Source organism: Dama dama, chromosome 11 (assembly GCF_033118175.1).
Source record: "Dama dama isolate Ldn47 chromosome 11, ASM3311817v1, whole genome shotgun sequence".
In the NCBI taxonomy this organism is placed as follows: domain Eukaryota; kingdom Metazoa; phylum Chordata; class Mammalia; order Artiodactyla; family Cervidae; genus Dama; species Dama dama.
The window spans coordinates 92,132,577-92,148,518 of NC_083691.1; the positions used below are offsets into that span (position 1 = coordinate 92,132,577).

A 15,942-nucleotide genomic window follows, 5' to 3' on the forward strand; every position below is an offset into this window, starting at 1 on the left:
CTTCTCTGTGTGGGGCTCTTTATCTTCCTGGGCTGTGTCTCACACACAGTGTTAAGGGCTTTTCACACCTTATTTCTAGTCCATACAATGACTCTATGAGGTAGGTGCTGTTATTACATATCACAGATGAGGAAAATTGAGCTCTGAGAAGTTACAAACTTGCTGAAGATCACACAGAACCAGGGTTAAAAATTCATGTGTATCTGACTCTAAAGCCTAGGGCTTCTTCTACCAACTTGATTCCTTTTTCTTTGAACTTTAGTAAGGATGAGGACTAGATGACTCTTGGGGACAGGAGGGTTAAGAAACAAGGGCTTTCAGAGGTGTAAGTCCTTTTACTCAAGGGTGATAACACTAGAGAATGTGAACAAAAAGAGAAACACAGCACTATAGGCTGCAACATATGAGTGGTTGAAACACAATGTTATTTAAAGGTAGGTGAAGGATGGTCATAGTGGGCTTAAGATCTCTATGAGATACTTTGTCATTGAGGATTAAGGTGTACTTTGCCTCAAGAACTAATGAAGAAAGGAGCAGCACTGCAGGAAGAATATTTCCTTTTACTGCACTCCTCTTCTCCCTCCCTCTTCTCCTTTTCTCTCTGTCTCAGATTATTTGCTACCCACTCCCTGCCCTTGGTCAAGTCTGTTATTTCACAAGTATTTACTGAATTTTTGGCATCTACAATTCCTGGTTAAGGTCAAATGGGATTTATGTACCCCACAAAGATGATTTCCTGCCCATCAAGGTCACAATGCCTAAAGGAGACAGACACATACATATAAAACAATGATTTGAGCAGAAACAGAAGCCTTCACAAAATACTATGGAAGAATAAGGGATAATGACAACAGCTACCATTGATTGAAAGCTTACAATATGCCAGGCACTGGGTTAAGAACTTTACATGGATTTTCTCATTTCATCCTTACCACAGCCCTATGAAACAGGTGCTAGTATCATTCTCATTTCATAGCTAGTTTACTAGTTAACTAGATTGCCCAGCTAGTTATTGGCAGAACTAAGTCCTTACTTCTGCCAGCGTGCCCTTTGCTCTTGCCATCTGGCCAGGTCCCATCCTTGATGCTCCTGAACAGAACCCACCTGGTCTTTGCAGATACACCTATATGGAGACAGTGGAGTCCAGTTGAAGCATTACGGAACTCAAGGTCAGACATTCCTCCTCCACCATCCCCTCACTCACCCTCTGGGGTTGTGGTAGAGAAGCATATTTTCAAAAACAAAACCCCTAGAGGATTTTTCTTTTCTAAAGGGTTTCCCAGAAGCAGACCCTGGAATGAGGACTCACATGCAAGTGATTTATTAGAGAAGTGCTCTTGCTGGAAACCAGTGAGTAGAGGAGAGAGGCAAGACAGAAGATGGTGACTTCAGCCTGGTCCCCAGGGAGGCCTGGAATATAAACCTTACTGCAGGAAATGAGCCACGGCCACATATCAGTGATTGGTGATGGCACTTCCAAGGGGACAGAAAGTCCCAGACTTTCCTCCTGTTCGGGGAAAGGGCTCCAGTAGGCTAAGGGCTGTCCTGCAAAGAAGAGCCACAGGCACGGGCTATTGGGAGAGAAAGCACAGGGAAGAGGGGTTATGATGCCCAGGCACACAGACCCTTCCCACTGTGGAGGGGAACAGAAGAGTCTCCGCATGGGACAAGAAGGGAAGGCTGACCCATCCTTCCTTCTTTTCCCTGACCTGATCTTACCCCACTTCAATAAGTGCTGTCCTAGACTTCTGCAGGGGAAGTTGAGTTATGTGCTGGTAGAAGGGAGAGCATGGATTGGTTACAGTGGTTTGAGGAGTGTGTAAATCTAACAGGAAGTCAACTAAATAGAAATAACATCCTAGGACCTAAGGGCCAAGCTGAAGGCGGCCATTACTTATTATGTAATACCTATTGGTTGGTAACCGTGTTGCAGGCATTGTATTAAACGCTGCACATGGATTATCTTTCTTAATCCTCACCCCCAGTTGTCTGAATACAAGAGCCCACACACTTAACCGTTCCGTATATGCCTCCTTTTATGACTAGGTCTATCAGTGTTCATTCAGGCGAGCAGAGCCACCACGCACATTGTGGGGATAAGGGAATTATAGGAATGAGACTGCCCCAACATGGGACAAGTTGGGGAAGTGGAGGTCTGGAGGGAACTGTGGGGCAATCAGGGAGGAGCTGCTAGACCTCAAGGACTAGCTAGGAGTGATCTCTGGGCACACCTGTCTGTCATAGTGTCTGATGACAAAGGTCTCCTCGGAGTTGCTGAGGCTCCCATCCTGCTTTCTAAATCTCACCCCTGGTCCTCTTTTGATCAACTCAAACTCAGAGCCCTGTTAGGAAGGGGGCTTTGGAAGCATACTTCCAAGCTTAACCAGATTGAGTTAGCACAATCCAGTACATTAGAATATCTCTGATGTAGATGGGAATATAACTGACCAGACATCAAGCCACAGAAGAAGGTCAGGGTCACTTTTGTGTATGTTTATCTCCCCAGTTTTAGTGGCTGCGTAGCACATTGGTAGTACAGATCAGTTTAGTTGTCACAGCAGCATTTGCAAATATTTGAAAGTGGTAATTCCTCCAGAGCTCTAAGGACTAAGCAGCATGTCTAGTACATGGTAGGTGCTGAGCCAATACTGGATGAAGGAATGGATGCTGAATGACTGCAGTCCTTCTGGGGCAACATCAGCTCTTACTCATAAACTTCAGCAGATGTCTGACAACCCCCAGGGGCAGGAAGTGACCTCATTCTTCCAAGCAAATGGGACATAATTCTGTGCACCAACTGCTTTCTGGCCAAAACCTGTTTACTACTCCCAGGAAGAACTGATCGCCACCTTTTTTTGTCCCTTGCTCCTGACGATCCCTTTAATCACTCTTTTTCCTCATGCACCCAACACACCTGTTTGTTTCTTAGTCCTTATCTTTTGACCATAGCTGGGCCAGAGTCTCTCTTTTGGAAATGTGGAATTAGGATCAAGAAAGGTATTGAATTTTTCTGCATGGTATAATATAATAAACAAGCATAAAGAAACACAGAGGAATAGAAGGATCATCAATAATTGTGGGATAACTAAGAGGCAAAAGACATTTTAGCTTCTTACTTTACAGTATACATCCCCCCAGTTTAAAAGCTTTAGGAAGCAAGGAACAGAGAGAGGAAATATTCACAATGGATTCTTATCCAGAATACACAAAGAACAATAACAATAAGTAAAAGAGAGATAGCCAATAGAAAATGGGCACAGGACTTGAACAGGTCTTTCACAACAGAAGTTACTGAAATGGCTGATAAACATACAAAAAAAAATGTTCCATTTCATTAATCATCAGGAAAAGGCAGATTAAAACTGCAAGATACCATTATACAGCAGAATGAATAAAATGAAAAAAGCTGACAATACCAATTGTTGGCAAGAATGTGGAACCATAAGAGCGCTGACTCACTGATGGTGGCACTCTTGATTGGTACGATCAAACACCGTGGAACTGTATACTCTTTCGGAATATCTACTAAAGCTCAGCACACATATAACCTCTCATGCAGCAGTTATACTTGTAGGCATATGCCCAAGAAAATGAGTTCTAAACTTTACCAAAGACATACTCAAGAATATTCATAGCCATGATATCTATTATAGCTTTCATCTAGAAACATTCAAGTGCCCATCAAGAGTAGAATGGATAAATTAAATTCAAGGTGGTATAATAACATAATGGAGCACCGCACAACAAGAATAGATGAACTATAGCTATGTATATAACATACATAAATCTCACAGACATTATGTTGAATGAAGGAACAACTTACTACATGATTTCATTAAATAAAGAATGGGCAAAACTAACGTCTGCTGTTAGAAGTCAGCATATTGCTTAACTTTGGGGGTAGTAACTGGCAGGGGAAATGAATTCTGGGGATGCTGGTAATGCTTTATTTCTTGCTCTGAATCTGGGTAACAGAGTGTGCTTAGTTTGTGAACATTTCATAAAACTGTATACTTACAATACATGCTCTTTTCTTCACTACATATTCTGCCTCACTACAAAGTTGTTTTAAATGACTTTTAGGGGAATTCTCTGGTGATCCAGTGGTTAAAACTCTGCACTTTCACTGTTGAGGTATGGGGGGGAGGTGGGTTCAATCCGTGGTTGGGGAACTAATATCTTACATGCACAAGGTGCAGCCAAACACCTTATTTTCAAAATAAGCAAATAAATTAGTTAAATTATTTTTAGGAGCTCTAACTTTTAGGAGCAGGTTAATTGCCTATCTGTACCTAAACCTGCCAGCAACTTTTGTATTTAACCTTCACAGTCACCCTGAGGGCAAAGAGACAAACAAGGCCATAGGATGGTGAGAGCTTCTCATACTTTTTTGGATGAATATTTTCCCAAGTCGGAGTTTACATAGATAAAGAAATAGAAGTAATTTTTCTACAGAGAAGTGACTGGCAGAGGGAGTGGGGGAATGGGACAGATTTTAGCTGCTCCAATATCCTTTAGCACTCTACCCAGGTTATCCTAAATAAATTTAGAATCCATTTTTTAATGTGTGTGTGTATGTGTATGTGTAATGTGTGTGCTCAGTTTTGTCCAACTCTTTGCGACCCCTTGGACTATAGCCCACCAGGCTTCCCTGTTCATGGGATTTCCCAGGAAAAAATACTGGAGTGCGTTGCCATCTCCTTCTTCAGGGATTGAACCTATATCTAAATATACGAATGTCACTTCAGCCATCCCATATAAACATCAATATAGGAAAAAGATCTTGGCCCTGCTTTGCAAATAGTTGTCCTGAGCCTGGCAGGAAGGCAGCAGGGCACAACCATTAAAAGAATGGCACAGTTAATAAGAACAGATCACAAAAACAGGTTAGAACCTCCTAAGCCCAAGACGGCAAAAGATTTGACTTCCAGTAGATGAACCTCATTATATGCTCATTGTAATACATTAACATCTAAATGACACCCACAGGCACCATGACAGTTTTGAGGCTGACCATAAATGGGCAAAAAGTGGGTGGTGCTCCAATTTCTGGAAATTCTTGCCCCTTCTTTAAGATGTTAGAATATTCCACCCACTCCTTAGCCTATGAAATTACCCAGCCCATGAAAACTAACCACCTCCACACCTCTGGTGCTCTTGCCTTTTGAGACAGCCCATACATTGTGGAGCCTATATCTTCCTAAATACACCCGCTTTCACTTTACTATGGCTAGCTCTTGAATTCTTCCTGCAAGAAGCCAAAGACTCTCACTTTGCAACCTTTCCCAGGGATTCAGTCATGTCTCTGCTCTTTTTGACCCCATGGATTGTAGCACACTGGGTCCCCTGGTCCATGGAATTTTCCAGGCAAGAATACTGGAGTGGGTTGCCATTTTCTACTCCAGGGGATCTTCCCCACCCAGGGATCGAAACCAGCTGTTAGTCTCCTGCAATGGCGGGTTGATTCTTTACCACTGCACCACTTGGAAGCCCTCCACCCTCTTCACCCTTATGGAATTTTTGCTTACTCCTAAAAATCAACTGATTGAACTTTATATTTATTCGAGAGGCAAAACAAGAGGTGGAGTGTAACTGACAAACTAACTTGCTAATTTATTCAATAAGATACCAGCATTGCGGTGGAAGTTATACGGAATGTGAAGTTAACTTGTGTAAATCATCAGCCTGCATCATTTTCCTACTTAAAACTGTCCAATTTCTTCCCACGTAAGAACAAAAGCCAAAAAAACGAACGCTTGGGGGAAAAACTCGTTTAAAATTACAATTATTTTTACTTGTCTTTAGTTACGAAATTTATTCTAAAGTGAGACAAATATGCAAAGGTGATGAGTTGTTGGCTTATAGCAGTTTTTAAATGTTGCTTTTCCAATGAACACAAACACAGGAGCGAATAAAGCGGCTGCTACTCCAGATTTCAGTAATCTCTCCAGTATCCCACATTAGAAGTCTTTCTTGCAACACTTTCCTACAAATATCGCGAGAACAGAGAGGTTTTTTTTCCCCCCTCCCCCCCGGCCCCTCCCTTCGAGCCAACTCAACCCCACCTACTTCCCGCCTGACGTCAAAGGTGCGCCGGAGTGTCTAAACAGCAGTATCGGGGGCGGAAGTGCTCTCGACGGAAGTGATCGCTGCGTGAATCGTGGGTGGGATGACCGCTGGCCGGCTCTATCTAAGGTTGCTGCGCGCATCCTCGAAGTTCATGGCTCAGCGCTTACTCGAGGGTGTGCCCCCTTCCAGGGGTCTACACGCGGGGCGTGGTCCCCGAAGGCTCTCCATCGAAGGCAACATTGGTAAGGGCCAGAAAGTAGCTGCCAGGCTTCGGCCTCCGCAGAGCAGGTTCCTGAGAGGCTAGGAAAGGGAGCTGGGCCCAGAACCCCTTCTTTTTCGATATGATGTGGCCAGGCTCCTTGTTCTGAGCTGCCAGACCTTTCCCCACTCAAAGTGCGCTGTGTGCCTTTGCCTCTTGGATTTTTCAGACGTCAGGCCTTCGTACTGCCCCAGAGGGATACCCGTTTATTAAGGCATAAAAGCCACGCAGTCTGTTAATGGGACACGAGCTAGCTTGTTTTGGTAGATCAAAATGGAAGCGACAAAGCGAAGGGTGCAATTTCTTTGTTCTCCTAAGATGAGGTTGCTAGATTGAGGGGAGGAAAAAAGGATGTCCATTTAAAATAGCATTTCAGATAACGAGTAATATTTTAGTGCGTGTCCCATGCAGTATTTGGAACATACCCCCCCAATCTAAAATTCAAATTTAACTGAATGTCCTTATTTTATCTGGCAACCCTACCCTAAATTCATAAACTCCAGTCATTCAGATATCACTTTCACTGTTTTTGTCATGTCTCTGCTGGTCCAACTATAGTTTCTTAACATTTTTATTAGAACAGCTCACTTTTAAACTTAAAAACGTGTGTTAAATTAAAAATAACTGCTATAAGAGTGAATAGAAGTCCAGTACCTTAAATAAAAATATTTCAAAATAAAATGAAAGCACAATATTCAATTAGTTACTGTTAGTTATTAATGTTGCTAAAGTCTGACTTGAAGCTTTTACCTGTAGGGTGCTGAGCCCTAAAAAGGGGTTAGGAAGTTTTAAGTATTGAAGACATTTGGCAGCAAACTGACAATTTCTCAACTTGTTCATTCAACAAATAGTCCTTTGAGCAACTGTCATATTTCAGCACTGCTTTCGGCCCTGAGGATACAGCAGTGAACAGAACAAATAAAAATCTCTGCTCTCACGGGACTCTAGTAGAGAGAGATATACAATAAACAACATAAATAAATAGCATGTTAGATATTAAAAAGTGTGAGGGAGGGAATACAGGATTGAGAAATTGAAGGAAGTTGCAATTTTTAAGTTGAGTTGTCAAGGCAGGCCTCACTGAGAAGGTGTTAATTTGAGCAAAAGCCTGAAGAAGGTGAGGGAGTGAACCATGTGGATAATGTGGAGAAGAATCTTCCAGGCAGAGGAAAGATCAAGTGCAAAGGCCCTAAGGTGGGAAGTGTGTTCAGGGAACAAGAGGAAAGCTGCTGTGGCTGGAGTGGAGTGAGGCAAGGGGCAGGTGAGAGAAATGAGGTCAGAAGGTAAGGGGTGGCTTGATTGTATAGGCCTTGTAGTGCATTATGGAATTTTACTCTGACTGAGAGGAGAAACTGTTGGAAGATTTGAGGAGTCAAGTGACTTGATTTGACTAAGATTATAAAAAGATCACTCTGGCTGATATGTTGAAAATAGAAGGTGTCAGGAAATTGCTGCAGTGATGAGTTATGGTGTGTAGGACCAGGATGTTAACAGTGGAGGTGGTGAGAAGTGACTCGATTCTAATTTCATTTAGGGTAGGGCACACAGGATTTGGTAACAGGAAATTGTGGAGTAAAACATAAAAGGGGTCAGTGATGACTCGAATCATTCTGGCCTGAGCAACTTGAAAGATGGAGTTCCAATTTTCTTAGGTAGAGAAAAGTGGGAATAACAGCCTGGGGACAGAAAGGTGGTTTCAAGTTTTTGGTTTTAGGCATGTTAGGTTTTTATATGCTTATTAGATATCTAAGTAAGGCTGTTTTATAGTTAGTTTGATATATGAGTCTAGAGTTGAGAGTCTCCCTGGATTGTAGTTATACATGTAGATGGTATTTAAAGCCAGGAGCCTATGTATGTTGATAGAGAGGACCATGTCCTGGGCATGCAAATGTTAAGAGAGATTGAGACGATGGGAAGGAACCAGCAAAAGAGACAAAGAAAGAATGACCACTGAGATGAGAGGAGAGCCGAAACATGGTATACTGGAAACTAAGTGAAGAAGGTGTTTGGGAAAGAAATGATCAGCTGTGTAATGCTGTTTGAGTAATGGAACTCTTTGGTGAACTTGAACAATTTATAGGAGTGGGGTCATGAAAGTCTGATTGTAGAGGTTCAAGGAGAATGGGAAGTGAGGAATTGGAAACAGTGGGTTAAGACCACTGTTTGCAGTTTTCCTTGAAAGGGGAGGTGTGGAATAATAGCTCAAATGGGACGAGGGTTTGAGAGAGTTAGGATTTTTTTTTTTCCCTTTTCTTTTCATAAGAGGAATTAGATCATATTTATAAGCTGGTAGAAGGGGAGAAAACTGGTGAAACAGGAGAGAGGATAGACTTGCCAGAGTCATTTTAGTAAGCAGGAAGGAATGGAATTTCTTGCTCAAATTAAGAAAGAGAGATTGGCTTTAGCTAGGAGCAGTTTATCCCTAATAAACAGGGAGAATGGCAACATAAATTATTACTGACTTGAGTAGGTGCGGTGGGAACTTGGGGAACATTCTGGTTGTGTCAGTTTCTCAGTAGAATAGGAAGAAAGATCAGCTGAGTGTGAGGAGAGAGGAAAGACATGAAATAGTCTGGCAAGTGAGCAGGAGAAATGTAGAACTGCTGGGAGGCATTAAGGACCCATTTGGACTCAGTGGTCTTGAATTTTAAGTGAGACCAGTCACCACAGATGTATGTTTTTCTCCAGCTAAATCAGAAACATTGAAGGGAATGAGAGGGGCTACCTGCCTCATGGTTTTTGTTTTTGTTTTTTTTTTAATGGTGTTTTTTTAAAAAAGATTTTCTGTCCTATACTTTGGGAAACATGCTGCTAAAGGAAACTTTGTCCTCAGAGCCCAGAGAGGTACAGAGTACTTCACAAAATGAGTGGTCTGGACAGATGATCAAGTGAAATTTGAACTGCCTATCCCAGTTTTCCTGCCTTTTGCTTCTCTTATCCTTTCCAGATTTCTGTGCCTCCTCCTTGCTTTCTCCTGCAGCCAAAGCTCAATGAGTGCCTACTGTGGAGGTAGACTCAGATGTGGTCCAGGCCTTCTCCTTTAAGGAACTCACAGCTAAGTGGGAGGAGCAGACTTCTAAACATAATTTCTATACCAAATGATGAGTGCTATGTTCGGACATGGAAACTTGGAATCTCTGGGGTAGGAATTCCTCCCCCAGAGGAAAGAGTGTTCCAGGCACAGGAAGTAATATTTGCCAACACAGAGCCTCAGGAAACATGCAGTTTTAATATCAGGCTTGTGTCTGGAGTTTGAAGGGCCTGTGAGAGGATAGCAGAACAAGAATTTGGAAGGGTAGGATTTGCCAGATGTTGAACAGCTAGGAATTTCTCATGTAGGCTGTGGGAGGCTACTGAAGACTTAAAGCTAGTGTGTGCCATGGCCAGATTAATTTTTAAAAGGAAATGGACTAGAGTGAATGAATAAAAATAAAGCTTCATAAAGTGGGCATTTTGAATGTCTTATTTGCTGCAGTACCCATCATGCCTTGCATCCAGTTTGTTGAATGAATGTTGGGGTAGACAGACTAGGTGTTGTGGCCACTGTAGTTGTTGGAGGGAGGGAAGCTGCAGGCCTGAACAGAGAGAATGGTGGACATCATCAGACATCATGATGGTTTGAGAAAGATTTTGGAAATGGAATTGACAGGACCTCTCACTTGGCAGTGAGAGATAAGGAGCCTTAATTTAGACACTGACTGAACACTGAGGATGGGAATGAAGGAAGAAGTAGTCTGGGGACGTAAGAGTGATATTTGGAGGAGGTGCCTCTGAGACAAGATAGATGTTCTGAGGTAGATTAGAGAACCTGAGGTAGGTTAGAGTAAGTGCCTCAAGTGAATAGACAGATTGGAGCTGCAATCCCAGACTTGGAAGTTGTTGACTTGTCAGGATAGTTGTTGAAGTCTTGGAAGTGAATGCAGTTGCCCAAAGGAAGTGTGACTAATGCAAAGTGGACTGGGGGATCTTAATCTGGCTCTTTCTAGTTTTATCTCCCATTATATTATTCTCCATCACCCCCACACGGTGATGACTCTCCCCAGACAGAATTGGGCACTGCCTCCTCTGTGCTCACATAACATTTTGTACCCACAACTTCTGCAGCACTTGAGTTCTGTTGAGATTGTTGACACCCTCAGTACTTTTCCTGGATTAGCCACATAGTGTCTTGTTCATCTTTGTGTCACCAGCATCTAACCCATGTGTGGCCTATTGTACTCATTCAGTGTTTGCTAGATGCTTGAATCCTGGGCTGTGATAGCCATGTGCAAGTTAGTCATTGGTATCCACAGAGGAAATACAATAAACTGCTTTTACAATCAGATCAAACAGTTATCTTGTTCTCTAACCACAGGAGGCATTTCCCCCTGCTCCCCCCCAAAAAATCAGAGTATCCATTCAGGAAACCTGAACAGGGGAAGGTGAACCCCTGTCCCAGCTGGAGTTAGATAGGTTTAGAGGGACTTTTCTTGTTCTGCTGCTCTAAATCTTGTGAATCTGATCCTGCAGGTACACACAGTAGCACATAAGGAAAATAGATCAGTGAAGCAGCAGGTAATGGCATCTAGCATGAGTTGTGAGCCATATGTTATAATTAAAAGTCAAAGCTTGGGTCTTAGAATCCCTTAAAATCTAAAAAATAAAATACCTAGTCTGTCTTTTTAAAATAAGTGTATCCATCACTAAAGTGTATTATCACCTTCCAAAGTCAGTTATTTTGTGTTTCCAAACCTAAATTGAAGAAAGGATTGCTGGAGAAACTATTGTTAGTGAGTCATCTCAGACTAGTCTCTCTCTTTTTTTTTTTTCATTTTGGTTTTCAAAGACCCAACAGAGAAGAAGAAACCTCCCTTTTGCCATTTAGAGGCGTGTATGTAAAGCAATAGAGAGCATTCCTAATAACATATCCTCCAGCATTCAGAATTAGTGATTTAACATCACTAGTGTCATCTGTTATTTTCATTAAGTGTAAACATTTGGGCAAGATTCCTAGGGAAAAAAGGAATCTTTGTATATTGGATACAGTGTTGGGAATAAATTGGATTCTCTGTTTCTGTGATTTACATCATTCCATCCGTCCATCTCATTCTTAGCACCTGGCCAGATACTCAGGATGCAGAGGAAATAAGGTTAGTCCCTGTCTTCAAAACATGAGTTCCCAGTCTAGCTGGAGAGACTGATGAGTCAACAAATAATTACACTGTGATGCCTTTTAAACCAGCACAGGCAGTAATTAACGATGCCCAGGGATAAAGTGGAGCTGGAGAGAGTTCAAGGAGACCTCACTGAGAAGGCGACAGTGAAAGGATGAATCAGCTGGTGGGCAGAGCTGGGGAGGGCATTACGGATCAGCGAGGGTCTTGTGCTGAATGCAGAAGCTTAACTTACACTTTGGAAGTTGTGAGGAATGTTTTTTTTTCTTCTTTAACAATGATTTTTTTTTTTTCTTCTCATGAAAAGAAGACAAAAGTAATCAGGGCTGAAATATATCAAGTTTCTTTTAAGTCAGCTGATGTTTTTTTCCCAGAATGCTTTTAGGCTCAGAGCCTGTCTGATTGTGGGTATTTAGTCTCAATATAAGTTCCTTGAGGGCAGCATCTCAGCTTACTTCATTTTATAGTACCCACCATTAGTGGCTACTCTGTAAACATCTGTTGGTTGAATGAATGAATATAGCATCAGATATAGTTCCTGAAATAAAGGCTTTAAATTTTCTTTGGAAGAATTTTTTTGCTTAAAGATAGGCAGTTTTATGTTTACTGCTTTTGCTTGCTTCTTGGTAAAGGATTTTACATCTTGTTCAGAAGAAAATGCCTGGAGTTGATGGTATATTTAAGAGGCCCCCATGAACTATGGCTATATTAAATTCAAAATGATAAATCATTTTGAGTGTTAATCAAAATACTATCTTAACTATAGGCTTTAGTATAATGTAGTTGTAACAGGCATTGTATTGCTAGTTTATAGAAAAACTTGTGGGAGGAAAAAAAAGCATGATTTAGGAAAAGATGAATGGTAACAACAGAACTGTTTGATCCAGCCTGTGGAATGACAATACTGGTGCTAATAAAAATCCACTTGTTGATGTAATGTGCTCCAATAACAAAGTACCTCCCACCCTTTCTCAAGTCACAGCACGCATAATGAAGTACATCGGTGGCCACGGCCCTAAGGGAAGGTTTGATGCTGCTCATGAGGTCTGATACCTCCCAAATTTCATGATATCAGAAGTATACTGAAAGAGAGCGGTTAATTGTGATAAGTCTGAGATAATGATATCAGAGGACGCTGGTGCTCAGCATAGAGACCAGACAAGGGAGGCGTTTTTCAGTTGGCCCAGTATCATTCTGAAGAAGAGAACATCTGGACACAGATGTTCTGGTCACTAGGAGGAGACCAGTGTAGCAGTGGAGAACCAGACAGCACCATTCTTATGAAACCCCTGGGAACATTTTAAAACCTAAGTCTTAAAAAAATAAAAAAAACTTAAAAGGAAAAAAAAACTATTATGGTCAAGTATCATAACCTAAAAAAAAGTTATGTGTTATAAATACATAATTTTGAATTATTTTTTTTAAATAATTCTGTATTGGTCGGTGGTGCTTGGCACAAATGAGCTCCATTGGAGTGCAGTTCTGTGGTCATTCTATGATAAATTACCCAGGCTGTCCGAGCCCTACAGTGACATGGATGGCAAAGTTCCTAGAACCTTCCATCAGCATTCACTGTTATTCTTTGCTGAAAGTCTAGCTTCTCATTTCTAAAGTGGCTTTCCAAAATTTTTGGAGTGGGGAGTGGTGTGCAAGTTGGGGGTGTTACATTGGTGTGATTGTTCCAGTAATTGGGACTGTATTTTTCCCATTACATCTCATTTATTGGCATTCCGGCTTTTGTGTGTTTAAATAGCACCAGTCGGTTTCTCAGAGTACTGACTGCCCTTGGATGAACTAATAGTGTCTGATCTCAGAGATGAAGTTGGCACACCCTACCCCTCAGGGCCCTTCTTCCCATCTGCACTTGTTCCTTGGGTAGTTGTTTTTAACTTTTAAAAAATTTAATTCTAACAACCATTTTACCCCAAACATGTAAGAAATCAGTTACCTTCATCTTTTCATGTGAATTAAAATAGTTTTTCAGCCCATAGCCAGAAACCATGTTTTAACCTTTATCAACAACCTGCAATCTAAATATTGACCATCTCTGCCAAATATTTTGAACTAGGGACGATTCAGGGCAGGCAGCTGTCTGATAATAGAAAATTCAACCAGCTAGTAGTTTCTACGACCTTGTTGGGCACTCCATCACAAGCCTAGAAGGTCTTATTTGGTAGTCTGGGATGTGGTTTTGGAACCTGTATTTTTTAAAAACCCCTCTCTGTTGATTGTGATCAGATTGTTCTGGATAGCAATCTGAAATGTAAGTCTACATCACAGTCACGTGGGGCATACTTTAAAAATGTGGATTCCTGGGATCCAGCCTCAGAGATTCAGATTCTGTTAGGAAACCAAAATTGAGACCCATGAAAAATCAAACCAATTAAATGCTAAATGTATCAGAGGCAGTTAATAAATATTTGAGTCATCTGCCCAACATGGTAGGAATTTGGTGTGAGCTAGAGATGTCCTGAACTTTGTGGAAGAGGTGGGCCTTGGGCATGGTGGGGAAAGGGATTTAGACACAGGCCGAGCAGAGCAGGGGAAGGCGTTTTTATTCATTGAAGTGTGGGAGGAGCAGAGGCACACGGGAGCTTGGTGGACGTGGGATTGAGAGATGAGCATGACTGTACAAAATGCACAGGTTTCTGTGTGTGTTCTTCACCCCCTGTGTTCAGAGAGGAGTTGGAGCAGTGTGTAATAAAATGTCACATATTGGATGTGTGGGCTCTTGTGCTGAGACATCTCTTTACTCCCAATCATCAACCATGAATGGCTGATAGAATCGACTGGAAGGATGCCTCCCCTTTCCTTCTCTTGGTTCCATTTGGGTTCCTCCTAAGGGTAGAATTCACTTGAGAAAGGTCATCTCTGATAGGGGACATTGAGCTCCAAGTGCTCAATTGTTTTGGTTCATGTTTTGGTTTTTAACAGTTGTGGGTTTCATAGGGAACTGAAATTAATAATGTATGTTTTATTCACTCGGCTAGGTGATTAGTCTGGGCTTTGGTTCCTGCCTTGGAGGAACCCCATCTTCTATCTAGAGAAACAGAATTACAGTGGCAGTGGTGGAGTCTTATCCACATTGCCAGGCCAAGCACAAGCATTGCCAGGCCAATCCAGCTTATAGGTGTAAGGTCCTGAAAGGCTGCACACAGGCTGTGTATCTAAGCAGAATCTTGAAGACTGGGTAGCAGTTGGTCAGAGGAGGAGAGGAGGCGCTCTAGGAAGTGGTAAAGCATATCATAGTCACATTTGCAGCAGACAACACAGCCTGGTTAAAGTTGCAAGGTGTTTGGTCCAGCATGGGCTCAGGATGTCTGCAGAGAAGCCGAGGCGGAGCGATCTCTGCAGGGGCCAGGGTTTGATACGTCTTACAGGCCATGCTGGGCTTCCCTGGCGGCTCAGGCAGTGAAGAATCTGCCTGCAATACAGGAGACCTGGGTTCGATCCCTGGATCAGGAAGATCCCCTGGAACAGAAAGTGGCAACCCACTCCAACCTATTCTTGCCTGGGGAATGCCATGAACAGAGAAGCTTGGTGGGCTGCAGTCCATGGGGTCATAAAGAGTTGGGCACGAGTGAGAGACTTTCATCGTCACCACCACCAAGATAGGCCACGCTAAAGGGTTTGAGTTTTGTCGTGAAGGGAGTAGGGACCTGTCAGAGGATTTTAAGCAGGGTTATTTTGTGTAGTGTGGCTGCTGCAGTATGAATAATGGATTGAAGAGGGCAAGGCCAGAGTTTTGAGAGGCAAGAAATGAGAGCCTGGTCTTGAGCGGGAAGTGGGATTAGAGAGAAAAGGACAGATGGGGAAATTTTAGAAGGCATGTTCAAAAGCACTTGGTGGCCACTTGAAGTTCGGCAGAGGAGGAAGAAGTTGTGACTGAGGGGATAGTGCTGTTGTACCCTGAGGTTGGGATGTGGGAGGAAGCTCAGTTTGGTGGGGAAGATGGCGAGTTCATTTGGCGAATGCCAGTACTTGGAGGTGCTTGTGGGACATTCAAGTGGAAATGTCTGGAGGGCTCTTAGATAGTGAGTCTGGAATTCAGGAGGGTGTGGGCTAGATGTTGGTGTAAATAGGAAAAGAGAACGTAAATGCTGTGGTACTAGGTTAATTTCATCCCCAGAATATTTCTCATAGCAGTCACTACTTTCCACCTCCTCTGCTATTGCCTTGGTTGAAGCTACTGTCACGTTCCAACTGGTCTACCTACGTCTCCATCAGTCCCTTCTTACCTAGCTGGGGGAGTGTCTTCTAAAAATGGGATGGTAACTTGTCACTTCCCTGCTTAGAACTCTTCCTCAATGATTTCCCATTGCCCTTAGAACAGAATTCAGACTTCTTGCCATGGTACAAGGCCCCGTGTGACCTGGCCCTGCCCTGCCTGCTGCCCCCTCCTCAGTCATTTTGAGCCATTCTTCTCCCTGTTTTGACCACACTGTCGCTGCAGTGCCTTCT

General features: G+C 42.5%; 1 protein-coding gene across 3 annotated transcripts in view; it reads left to right on the plus strand.

Moving 5' to 3' along the window:
- Positions 1-6,097: 6,097 nt before the first annotated feature.
- DGUOK (deoxyguanosine kinase) overlaps positions 6,098-15,942 on the plus strand; it is a 35,779-nt gene continuing 25,934 nt past the window's right edge. Inside the window, exon 1 of one of the 3 annotated variants that reach the window (XM_061155746.1) lies at positions 6,098-6,311. In XM_061155746.1, coding sequence (XP_061011729.1) covers positions 6,170-6,311 — 142 coding nt within the window. In that variant the 5' untranslated portion in view covers positions 6,098-6,169. The remainder of the gene's footprint in view (positions 6,312-15,942) is intronic. The other 2 variants (XM_061155745.1, XM_061155747.1) reach the window with 2 other exon arrangements.